Source organism: Monodelphis domestica, chromosome 2, assembly GCF_027887165.1.
Source record: "Monodelphis domestica isolate mMonDom1 chromosome 2, mMonDom1.pri, whole genome shotgun sequence".
NCBI classification, from domain to species: domain Eukaryota; kingdom Metazoa; phylum Chordata; class Mammalia; order Didelphimorphia; family Didelphidae; genus Monodelphis; species Monodelphis domestica.
In genome coordinates, this window is record NC_077228.1 from 302,720,708 (window position 1) to 302,734,395 (window position 13,688).

A 13,688-nucleotide genomic window follows, 5' to 3' on the forward strand; every position below is an offset into this window, starting at 1 on the left:
CCATCTGGCCATGGAGATTTTTTTCTTATAAAACACATTTTTGGCTCATCCAACTTCATTTTTATTATTTATAAAGAATTGTTTAAGTATTCTATTTATTGTGTGAATCTAAACAATTTATATTTCTATGAATATTCATCTATTTCACTTAGATTGTAACATTGAATGGCATATAATTGGACAAAATAGCTCTTAATAATTGCTTTAATTTCTTTTTCATTGGTGGTACTTTCATCCTTTTCATTTTTAATGTTGGTATTGGTTTTCTTTTTAAACAAATCAAATTAACCTATTTTTTTCTATTTTATTTTTCTTATAATTACTAATGTTATCAACTAATTCATTTTTTCTTTTAATTCTATTAATCTATCCTTTGATTTTTCAGGATTTCAAAACATGTTATTTTTCTAGTTTTTTAACTGTATGTCCAATTCAGAGATGTGCTTTTTCTCTATTTTACTGATATAAGCTTTCAGAGATATTAATTTTCTCCCTAAATACTGCTTTAATTGAATGTTACAAATTTTGGTGTGCTGTCTCATTGTTGTAATTCTCTTTAATGAAATGATTGATTATTTCTAGGATTGATTCTTTAACCCATTGATTCTTTAGGATTAGATCATTTAGTTTCCAATTAATTTCTAAGCTGTTTTCATAACGTTTTACTGAATGTGATTTTAAAAAAAATTATGATCTGGAAAATGATCCATTTAATATCACTCTTTTTCTGCATTTCTATGTCAGCTTTGTACACCTTATTATATGGTCCATTTTTGTGAAGGTGCCATGGACAGCTGAGAAAAAGATTTTCTCCCTTCCATTTCCATTCCATTTTCTCTAGAGGTCTCATATTTGACTTTTCTAAAATTCCATTCATCTCCTTAACTTCTTATTTAGTTTATGGTTAGATGTATCTAGTTCTGAGTGGGATAAGTTGATTTCTCCTGCCAGTATAGTTTTAGTGTCTGTTTTCTCCTATAACTCATTTAAATTTTCTTTAATAATTTGCATACTATGCCACTTAATATGTATGTGTTTAGTATTGATATTATTTCCTTATCTATGCTGCATACTAATCTGCTATGGTCCCTGTGTGTCCATTCTGTGCTTCTCATTATTACGAGTGTGTTTTCTGTAAACAATATATTGTTGAATTCTGCTTTCTAATCTATTCTACTCTCTGCTTCCATATTTTGCCTGAATTTATATCATTCACAATCACAGCTATGATTATTATGTATTTTCCAGTACTATTTTCCCTGTTTATCCTCTTTCTCACTCTTTCTGTCTCTGTCTCTCTCCTCTTTCCTCCCTCAAGTCTTTTTGGCTTCTGACCGCTTCTTCTCTTAATTTGCTCTCTTTTCTAATAGCTTCCCCCTTTCTCTTATTTCCTTCCTCTCCTACTTCCCTGTTGGTAAGATTTCTATGTCCATATAAGTGTGCATGTCATTCTCTTTTTTGCACCAATTCTGATAAGAGTGAGGTTCAAACTTTACCACCTACCCTGCCAAGAAGAGTAAAAACTCTTCTTCATGTTTGGAGTGGAATGTTGGGAGTGTTCCTCTGAGTTGCTTCCTAAACTCAACCATTTTGTCTTCCCTTCCCCTATTTCATTCCAATAACCCCATGAAATAGGTATTAGAGGTCTTTGAGGAATCAGGGGATGAGTGGAGTTCTAGTCTTATGATTTCATAAGCATTAGGATCTCTCAATTTAGAAGTTGCTGCTTTCCAATTGTAAAGATATTTTTTGTAATTTAAAGTCTTACAATTCCCTGGGACAGTGAGAATGTGTCCAAAGTAAGACTTAAACTCAGGAATTTCTGATTCTAAAGCAAACAATGACAATAACAATGATGAAATTTTGCATTTATATTATCATGATAGGGCTTGCTGAATGTTTATGTTTTTTTGATCCTCACAATATCCTTGTGGAGTAGGTTGTGACATTTTCTCTATTTTAGAGAAGAGGAATCTGAAGTATAAAGAAATTAAGAGACTTGAACAGGGTAACACAGCTGAAGAGGAATTGAAATAGATTTGTAACATATTCTTAAATCTGAAACAAATATTTTGTATCTTATACCATTTAGCTTGAAGATTCTAAAAGAAAAACTCTTTCCTTTTGATCCTTTTTAAAAAACTTTTTAAAAGAAAAAACAACTGGAGTTTCCCCCAGCTGAAATTTACTAACTCTAAACTTTGAATCAAGTTGGATGCAAAGTTTTTCTCCTAGGCACAGGATTGGTCTTTATATAGACCAATCCTGCACCAGGAAATAGGGCATCATGGTTCCTTCCCCAGCATGGGATTGGTTCATTCAAGACCAATCCCATGCCAGGAAGTAGTAGGGAGGGACCCCTGAGGAACATTGGGGGATGCAGTTCCCTTGGCCACAACACTTAAAAACCACAAGCTGCTTTACCACCAACTTTTTATATACTATACTCTGTTGCCTTTCTATACCTAGAGGTATTCTTATTTCCATTTTTCCAATAAGGAAACCATGGCTCATAAAGATGAAATGACTGACTTTATGGTCATACAGCTAGTAAGTATCAGAGATAGGTCTATAGTGTATTTATTTCTCCTTATGGCTGACCACTATTACTAATAGTTTAGTGAGCCAGGTTGAAAATCATAAACTTTCTGGAGTGAGGAGGCATTTTTTATAGCAGCTGAGTCTCTTTATAGGAAATTCTGTAAAGGCATGAAAGTATAACTTGGTGTCCTGAAAGATTTTGTGCCCTTTTTTTAAGAGGTACATTTCTCCAAGAAACCACTTTATCATGATTTCTTATTGTTATTAACTGAGTACATCAGGAGGCATAGTCCCAACTCTGAAAGAATGCAGAAGAAAATAAAGGGTAGCAGATAGTTCTAGTGGAAAGGAAAACAGTGTTCATGGGGAGGAGAGCTCTCACATCAATTATTCTCTATTGAGAATGCTTTAGGAGAGCCTTGTTCCTTGACCTTTTGGGGGTCGTTTTTCAATATTGGAATCTCTATTTAAAAGGCTTTAAGTAACTTTATATTTTTTAATCTTTTGTTTATTTTTCATTTTCAACATACTCTTATTTTCTTTCCTGTCTATTTCTCCCCCTACCAATTTAAGAGAAAAGAAAAAAGAAAGAAAATCTATAATAAATGTGTATACTCTGATTTTTATTTGTTACATTGGTTTTGTTTTTTTTTTCATTAGTGAAGGAAGGAATGGAAAGGAGAACAAAATAGCTTAATAACAAATAAATTTTAAAATTTTCCCACATTGTCCAAGTCCAACAATAGTTCTTCAAAATGTGTATTTCTTAAAGTACATTTTATTGATATCTTTTGTTTTTATGTTTTCTAGATTTCCCAAATATTTCTCCTCCTCCTCTCCTATACCTTAGAGCAAAGGATGGATAAAGGAATGAGAAGGTGGAAGGAGACAGTTCCATAAAACTAACCAATAAATTAAAAACAAATCTACTATTAGAACTATATATTTTAAGGATATGTGAAAAGTAAAAGGAAATAGCCTGATGCAAAATGTAAAATGTATGTAGAAACATACAAAAATGTAAGGGAAAGAGTGATACATAAAGGGACCAATCTAGGAAATGAAAGGAAAGGAGAAGTGAGTTATTGGTGGAGAGAGAAACAAAGGCCTTGAGTATAAGGAGAAAAAAGAAAGATTTACTATTTTTATCCACTGATGACCCCTCACCATAACCCAACCCAAAACTTTTCTTACTTTCTGCAAGGATAAGTACTCATTCAGGAGTACTTCCTTTCATAGCCTACATAGATAGTGCTTTTATTACAATATACTTCCTACTAGGATAAGATTAAAATTTCTAAGCCAGTCTTCCTGTTAGCACTTTCTTCAGTTCAGCATAGACATACAATAACAGAACAGAACAGAACATACAGAACAGAAACTGGTCAATCAACAAATAATGATACTTATTCTATTCTGGGCACTGGAGGACACAAGATCTTCATGAAACTCATACTCTGTTTGGGAGCACCATAGGGACATACACCACAGTGCTATGGAATACAATAAGCACCCTTCACTCCAGAACCTTATTCTATCTACCTAAGTCTCAATTCCCTATTGCCTCTGTTAGGTTATTAGCTATTATCATTCTTCCTTCCTTTTCTAGGATTCTTAAAGCTCAGTCTTCCCATGAGGAAAAAAAATGGGCTGGCTTCATCCCTTCCCTTCCTTACAATTTTCTCTCTTGTCCTGAATCATAGCACTCTTTTTTTTTAAATCTTACCTTCCATCTTGGAATCAATACTGTATGTTGGTTCCAAGGCAGAAGAACATGATTATAAGGGCTAGGCAATGGAGGTTAGTGACTTGCCCAGGGTCACACAGCTGGGAAGTGTCTGAAGCCAGATTTGAACCTAGGACCCCCCCGTCTCTAGGTCTGACTCTCAGTCTACTGGGCTACCCAGCTGCCCCCATGAATCATAGCATTCTGAAAAGAATTAGAATAATGTTTTTTTTTTTCCTTTGGGAACTTTCAAGGAGCATTGGAGTGAATAGAGTGGACTTAGAGCTTGGAATATCTGGGCATAAAACCCAACTCAGAGACTCAAACACTTGATTTTTCTATGATTTGGTTTCATTATATGTCCCATGAAGGGGTTGTACTCAGTGGTTTTTAAGGTCCTTTCCAAGTCGTAATCAATGATCCAGTTAGTAGCCCATGACCTCTTAAATACTTTAAAGTTGTTTAAAGTAGAATGAAGTATTATAGGGCAATATATAATGTGGAAGGAGTATGGGGAAAAGGTTTTAGAGCACTAGATAGGGAGACTATTAACACAAGTTGTAAAAAATCGTAGAATTTAATCTTCCTCCTGGCTTCATATTCCTTCTTCTTGAACATTTCCCTGCCTAACTTCTTTGCATATTAGGCCTTAGTCATTATGTGAAAGATATTTCAACTCATTTACCATATGTGCCAAACTTTGTTGTTATTGAGTCATTTTTCAGTCCTGTTTGATTCTTTGTGACCCCATTTGGGTTTTCTTGTCAAAGATATTGGAATGGTTTAACATTTCCTTTTTTCAGTTCATTTTACAGATAAAGAAACTAATGCAATTAGAGTTGAGTGACTTGCCCAGGGTTTTACAACTAGTAAGAGTCTAGGGTCAGATTTGAACTCAGGAAGATGAATCTTGCTGACTCTAGCCCTAGTGCTCTATCCACTGTATCACCTAGCTGCCATGTGGTAAATTAGAGTTTCTATAAATCTGTTCTCCTAGAATTAATTTCTCTAATTTTTAATGTGTGAGGTATAGGAATCTGGGGTATGAGTAAACTCTTTCTACCAATGTTTCTCCCTACTTTCCTCCTTCTACCCCCAACACCTGTATATAGCTGATTCACTTTATGAGATATTTTATTCATGAATAGGACCTTAGAAAGTACTTCAGCCCAACAGTTAGTTCCCAAGGAGAAAAGATTCTTCTCCATGTGGGAAACTACCTTTTCCCGACTGAGCTTTTGATCTTGGTCCACACTGGTCCAATCAGTGTATGATTAAAGGTTTTCTATGCTTTGATTGTTTTGGAAATTATTCTCTTCCTTATCTCCTTGAGATCTCCTTGAGAACATTCTACTAGTCAGAATATTTGGCCTGGTTTAGTTATTGGTGATAAAATATCCTCTTCCATCAATGGTTTGGAATCCCAAAGATTGGATGATTTAGAGCCATAGCTGGATTTCTTCCACATAATACCTCAGAACCAGCAGGTTCTCTAGTTTTGATCTTGTGAATCCAGTTGGTTCCATCACTTACTTCTCATCATTAACAGCACTAAACTCTCAGAAGCATGCAAAATCCAATTGAAATTAGGAACTCTAAACAATTTTTATCAAACTCTTTGCCCGCCCCTCCTATCCAGGGGAAGAATTAAATGGTAGCTCTTTGACCATATGGATGAGGGAAGTTGCATGTTTTTATGCTTTAAAAATGAAAACAAATAGACATTCAATTCATCAGGAGCAACGTCTTGTTCTTACTTTCACTGGGCTACCATTAGTAACTGTGAAGCTTCATTTTCCCTCACTCATGAAATTACAAACATAATGAAGGGAGACAGCTGAACATTCAATTCCAAAGGAGTGGTACAAATAAGGAAATGAAAGACAGATTTGCAGAGCAAGGGAAATTGAGGGACCAAAGAATAAGGGTATTTTCATAAGGGTCATGCTTAATGAATTCTATCTGTTTTACCATTTTGCACTAAATTGTAGCCCTATTGTTCTATTCCCACATGTCTTGTCTTCAGTAAATTCCCTGACTTTCTTTCTATTATTCCTTTCGGTGATTGAAAACTATCTCTTTTAATTTTGCTTATGGTTTTATGAGCTCTCAGATATTATCAAAGAAAATCAGAGGCTTACCAGGCGTATTATCAGAAATTGTTTTTTAAATTTAAGTGCTCACTAGAGGCTCATGCATTATAGATAAATTGGGTGAAATAATAAGTGATGACTTCAAGATCTATCTTGCTTTCTGAGAATCCATGGCCCTCAAGTTGAAGAGGAGTCACATGCACACTGTCTAAATCCTTTTCATGGTTCTGGGTTTTTTTTGGACCTTGAGACCCAGAAAAGAAATGTAATTTTCACTAGTTTTTGCTACCAGGCATAAGCTTGCAAAATGGAGGCAGCTTTTCTAAAGAGAACCAAATCAGCTTCCCTGAATGAGTATATATTTGCTATATGAAAACAAATTTCACACTGATTTATGTAAAGAGTGAAAAATAAAATTAGCTGATTCCTCAACACTAAAATCTTGAGGTTTTTGCTGGCATAATGATTTTTTTAGTCCTTTGATTATGCCTTATAATGTAAGTATATTCAGTGTGTTAAAATGAATTTTTGAGAAATAAGAAAAATTATCTAGTTTGGCCTATCATTGCACATCTTTTCACTTAACTTTTTTGGTTGAAATGATATAGTGAAAACCTCATAATCATTACATGTGATATGGTTGTTACCTCAAAATACCATTAGATTTATTTGTATATTGATCATGATCTTTAGCTTTTCAAGGGTGATATTTAAAATTATTTTAATCAATTTAACATAATGAACAATGTGCTTGTTATCTAAAATAAATGCAACAATTAATTATTTCTGAAATGAAAAGTGAAATAATACTACCAATTCTACTGAGATTTACTGTATTTTTAATTGTGAGCTATTATGAGTTGTCAGTGAAAGTGCATTTATGAAACTCTATACATATTTTTCTCTTCTCTTTGTGAGGCAGATGGACGGCTCATAATTACAGTCAATTTTGGGGAATGACTTTAGAAGAAGGCTACAAATTTCGTCTTGGCACCTTACCTCCTTCTCCTACACTTCTGAGCATGAATGAAATGACAGTAAGTGTTATATCTATTTACTCTTGAAGACCTGGGGGTGGTGGGATTGTTTTTGTCTTTTAGCAATGTGTCAAAGAATTAAATTTATTCCATTCGTGTTTAAAATTTTCCCCCAAAGGTATTTATGACATTATTCAGGTGTTTTAACATAGAGCTTGAGAATTCAGTGACACCAATTATGACCAATCAAATAAAAGACTTGTGTCCGAAGAGTAAGATTAGATTTTCAGTTAGTGGAGTAATATTCCTAATTAGAAAAATATCACCTGTGACTTTTTAGAAATATATGTTGCCCTAATTAAGTTTTTAAGTAAATATATTTATTCTTGAAAGTAATGATCATGATCAGAATTATAAAATAATTCTTATTATCTATGGAAATGAAATCAGCCTCTGAAAATTAATTCACTTAGAGGGTATAGGGAACAGACCTTAGATTGTTATGTCATGCTAAAGGAACAAAACTTCTGGGAAATGGAGAGGCAATAAAATGGAACCCCCACTGGAAGGTCAAGACCTTGAAGGAGGCTAGAGTTGGTGTGACCATCAGGGGAGGAAATCATCTGATAGCCTTCTTTTTAAAGAAATCAATCTTGCTAATCAGCTAATTGCTAAACTCCCTGTTTGCATGCTTTCGAAGGAATGAAAATGTTGGCATCCTCTAAATTTCAGTGTCTTGGAGACAGTTTCCAATTGTCCCTCCTTAGTTGCAGTTTTGGTTATAAACAGATTTCTGCTTTGAAAATAGAATATATTCTTCCGAGGACAAGTGCTGCTTTATTTTTGTCATTGTATCCCTACAACCCAGAAGAGTGCTTGGCAAAGGGTTGGTATTTAATAAATACTTGTTGATTGGTTAATTTCTCAATAATAATAATAGCTCATCACATGTATTATTTTATAATTTTCTAAGTGCTTTTCTAACAGAACCCAAGTCATGGGGTACAAATGTTTTATATCTACTTTACAGAGAAGTTCACAGTATCAGAGAGACAAAGTAACTCATTGAAGGTAAAATATCTAGTGTGTAACAGAACTGGCCTTTTATGTTTTTATTCCAAAATGTAGTGTTCTCTACAAAAAGAAACACATAAAAAATAAACAGAAATCAACAGAAAAAAACTCCACTAAATTGGAATGCAGTTTATAAAAAAAAAATTTTTTTTGGAATATCATCACTCTACATCACCACACTGAGACTGCTATATAAGCCATCATTTCATCCAGATGTGCTATGCCAAGATTAGCAAAAATTTAAAGGTGAAAATCAAATTCTAGTTAAAGTTTGCTGATTGATTTCAATGAAACTGGCAGGTCCCTTTTCCTTAGTTTCTCTGGAAATTTTAAAGGTTTTTTTGGTGTTATTTTCAGAAGTGTTAGGATTTAATGATGGATGCCTCACATAACTAAGTTTCTGCTTGGGGAGTTAGAACAAATCCTTAACTTATATAACCATGGTGTTGGCTTTCAATCAGTCATGTTTTGCAGCTGATCCAGTCTTCCAACTGAGATGTCAATAATTTTCATAAGACCTAGATACTATGGAAAATCAAGACCTCTTAGAAATCACCAGCGTAGGGAATGAACTATTCTTTTGCTCTGGGTCAGGTCCTATGAATATGTCTGGGACCAGCAAGTGTGGATGGAGATGCTTTCTCCAAAAGTGTAACATAAACTCATAGTTCTGAATTTTGACTGTCTATTGGCTTGACTTTCTAAGGACCTAATGTCCTAAGGGCTTGGTGTAATTCAAAAATAATTTTGAAGGGTTATCAGAGGCAAGCAGACCTGACTTTAGAACGAGGATGACCTGAATTCATGTCTTGCCTTTAACACGTAATGGCTGTGTCATCCTTAGTAAGTCACTTATGCTTCAGTACTTTAGGCAACTCTCTAAGTCTTTAAGTGGCAAAGAAGGTTCTGATCTGTTTTGTTAGAAGTTTCCTCATCTGGAAGTACTCAGAGAAATCATAGGTCCAGTCACTATTACTAGCTGTATCTTGGTTGGAAATAATAGGTTCCCTGTTCCCTCAGATCTAAACTGTGATGATAATGTTTTAGATTCCCCTTATTGAGGGTGATTATTTTTTGGAATTATCATTTATAATTCAGACCTCTTATTGGATCAGTGTTTGGAAACCTCTTCCACCAATGTGCACTGTTGACTTATTTGTAATTTAGAATCTTATAAAATTGCTTGGAAATATTGAATGGTTAATTGTTTTTTTCCCCAGTAATAAAAGAGTATTTGTCAGAAGCAGGCTTTGAACACAGGTTTTTTAGCTTCATGGCCACACTTTTATACTCAGTAGTTTGAGTGACAATGGGAAATCATTAAACCCTATTTGCTTCAGTTTCCTCATCTGTCAAATGAGCTGGAGAAGTAATTGGCAAACCACTCCAGTATCTTCACCAAGAAAATGGGATCATGGAGAGTTGGGCACAACTGAAACAACTGCACATCAATTAAATATTTGTTGAATTGTTCATTCCTTTTTGATCCATTTGACAGGCATTAATTAGTTACTATATGTAATAATGTAATTGACTTACTATCATTGCTTCTTTCTTTTTAAAAAATCAATCAAGTTTCCTTTATATGTTCTATTAAACTATAAAATAATTTTGCTGATTTTGGCTGTGCAAAATGAGAACAATATTTCCTAGTTGAAAAATGCATTCTGTGTATTGGGAAAAGAAAAAAGAAAACAGAAAGAAGAAAAGCCAAAATAATTCTTATCTAGTGGAATTGATAATAAGTGAGTTTTTTTGACTACTGCTGTATCTACATATCCTCTTTTTAGTGTGTATAAGTTTAGTTTTCAGACTTAATGGGTTTTTATCTTTATGTTGAAATTTGGCAACCAGAGTCCCTTCTTCTCATACTGCACCTTTTAAAGTTTGTGCTATCAGTGAATCTAGCAATTAATTTCCAAATTGCCTTTGACCATGGTCCAGAGGAGGTGGTAATCACTCTGTGTCATTTATTAGTCCAGGATATGTCTGTAAGAAATTCATGACTGTGTATTTAAATGCAAAAACTTCATGACAAAAAATTAATGACAACTGCTTTATGAGAATTTAAATCACATCTAGGAGCATGGATTCATATAATATAGTACCCTTGTAGTCCTGATGAGGGAATAAAGAAAATTAAACTGACCTGAGAGTATTCTTTCATCTACATTCAAAGCAGTATAGGAAAGCGGTTTCTCATTCCAAGGCCTGGTAGTGGAGGCTGAGTGCCTTTTTGAAGAATTTTCTAAGTGTTGGGATTTTCCTAATCTCTAGTAGTGTGGAAATAGATGAGGAATGGAAATAAAAGGTATTTCTAGGGAGAGTATTACTTCATTGAACTGGTATCTGCATGAATGGTCAAAAAAGTGGGCAAATTCCTATCATGAATGATTTCACACCTGCACACTCATTTGGAAAGAAAATGAAAAGAACTAAATTGTTTGTGGATAAAGTATCTTGAGGGCTGAATTTTTCATTTTGTGTCTCAATATTTTTAGCATCAATAATGATAACTCATGCTTATATTATGCTTTAAGATTCATAAAGCATTATGTAAGCTTCTTTTTAATTTTATATTTGAGTCAAATAATAAGCATTTAATAAATATTGTCTTAGATGTTGGGAATACAACTACAAGTCAAAAGAAAGGCAATTCCTGACCTCAAGGAGTTTACATTATACTGTAGGAAGACAAAAAGGATGGAGTGTCAAAAGTAAAGTCTGTAGAGGAACAGAGATATGACTGGCATGGGTACTAAGAAACAGATTTTTGATTAGTAGTCAATTAGTAGAAAGGGCTACAGGGGGTGGAATGTATTCCCAGTATAAGTCCAGAGATGTAGTGATCTTCTAGAGCAGTGGTTCTCAACCTTTCTAATGCCATGACCCCGCAATATAGTTCCTCATGTTGCAGTGACCGCAAACCAAAAAATTATTTTGGTGACTACTTCAAAACTGTAATTTTGCTACAGTTATGATTCAGAATGTAAATACCTGATATGCATTATGTATTCTCATTGCTACAAATTGAGAGGTTGAGAACTGCTGTTCTAGAGCCATGTTGATGAAGAAATGGCATGCACGCCTCAATGTGCTTGAGGGGGCTGCTCTGTTCCCCCTCTCTACCATGCCTTATGACAATGTTCACATGCTTAGTTGTACAATGCAAGCACTTCCTCCACTCTCTGGGGTAATTCAGGGGGCTCACAGGCTGCTTGAAGGTAAAGTTTGGGCATGTGATCTCTAAAAGGTTCACCAATGCTGTTCTAGGGTGAGAAGGCTTTCATTCATAGCACAGTAGACAAAAATAAGAGAATCAAGAGTAGAGCATGAAGAAATCAGAAAGTAGAAATAATTTAATTAGGATGACACAAATAATAACTTTTAGAAATGAAATCCAAACACATCTTTCTCCTGACTCACTGGTCTGAATTCCTTCCAGTATATCACACTGCCTTAATTTTCTAAGCTCAGACACTAAACTTAGATCTAGATTATTCAGGTAACTATTTATTGATAGGTTAAAAATAAAACCATTGTAAGTTCCTTCACCCTTATACTGCCTAAAATTATATTTTCACTTCACTAGAAAATCTGGAATTAGAGTTTTCTTTGGTTTATAAAGCTTTTATTTTGAAAATACAAAAATTCCCAGAGGTGTCAATCTGGCTTAATCATTTTTATTTGAATCTTAATGGGAATTAATTTAATGAATTTATTTCCTCCTAATTCTAAGATGATATCAGTGAGGTAAAAGGACTTGGAGTTTTGAAGAATGGAAACTGAAGAGGAAGATTTACTTGGAGTTTCTTAGAAATAGAAGAAAGGAAAAGAGAGGAAAGTGTACACTGAAGATAAACCAAATGTGACATTTTTTTTCAGAAATAATTATTATAACTTTGAGTCATCTACTCATCTCTAGAGAGCAGTTTCCTTCATGTAAGTGACTATTAAATGTATTTTTTATTGTCCAAAATTCTTTTACTATAACAGATTTTGCTTTTGGAATCATTCATTATAATCCATAATAATAAACTAAGGACTCAACTAAAAGCAAAGCCCTTGCAGCATCTAGGAACAGAGAACTAAATAATCTCTTTTGGTTTCATATATATATATATATATATATATACATATATATATATATGTGTGTGTGTGTGTATGTATACATAATAAATTAAAAAGTTAATATTGCTTTCTTTTTCTTTTCTTTTAAAATTATTTTCAATTTTTTTATTAATACAATTTATTTCCAAGTATCTCAGTCCCTCTATTCCTTCCCCAAACCATAATAGGCATTATCTGGTTCTACTCATTTAACTCTTAATTATCCCATATATCTTCTTTCCAAATTAAAAATAATAATAATCTGTTCATCATTTCTTAAGGTGCAGTAGTATTCCATCAGAACCATATACCACAATATGTTTAGTTATTCCCCAATTGATGGATGTCTCTATAATATCCAATTCTTTGCCACCACAAAGACAACTGCTACAAATCTTTTGTGACATACAAGTTCTTTTTCTTTTCACCTCATGTCCATGGGAAATAGACCCAATAATGACATTGCTAAGTCTAATGGAAAAATACAGTTTTAGTTCTCTGAGCATAATTCTAAATCACTCTTCACAACAGTTGGATCAGTTTACAGTTCCACAAACAGTGTTTTAGTGTCCTCATTTTTCCATGTCTAAGGGGCTATGTATGAATGGAATAGAAAAGCAGTGTCCCCACCCCATAAAAGTCATCTGGATAGATATAAATATCAGGTTGAGGTAAATCGACAGGACTCAAACTCATTGTGTCAATGGGGGGGCGGGGATATCTGCCCTGAACAAATGAAGACTTCTCTTTCAGAATGAATGGATGAGAACAATTTATCCCAGTGGTCATGTAGGTGGTTGAAACTTAGAGCTTTGTCAAATAGCAAAGATACCTACATAATCCACTGCATCCCAGGTTATTACCAATCATACTGACTTTTGTTCTATCCCTGGACACCAACGACACTAGAAGAGAGAATAAGACTGACAGCATTGTGCAATTTTGTCTACTTAAATAATCAATTCACAAACAAGTCAAGTCATCATCCTAGGGATATCAATGTTGCTTTTGGAAAATGTAGGATCCACAGCAACAACAATAGAAGTCATAAATGTTTAAGTGGAAAAAATGATTTAAATTGATCAAACCATTGGCTATTTTAATGTTTGTTTTTCTTTTGGATCAATTGGCTTTCTGTAAGCAATACTGAACTGACTTGAGGTCAAA

At 33.9% G+C, this 13,688-nt stretch overlaps 1 protein-coding gene across 3 annotated transcripts in view; it reads left to right on the plus strand.

Moving 5' to 3' along the window:
• TINAG (tubulointerstitial nephritis antigen) overlaps positions 1 to 13,688 on the plus strand; it is a 218,157-nt gene that overhangs the window by 14,633 nt on the left and 189,836 nt on the right. For all 3 annotated transcript variants that reach the window (XM_001364593.5, XM_007484121.3, XM_007484122.2), the window contains exon 4: positions 7,283 to 7,397. In XM_001364593.5, the coding sequence (XP_001364630.2) occupies positions 7,283 to 7,397 (115 nt within the window). The remainder of the gene's footprint in view (positions 1 to 7,282; positions 7,398 to 13,688) is intronic.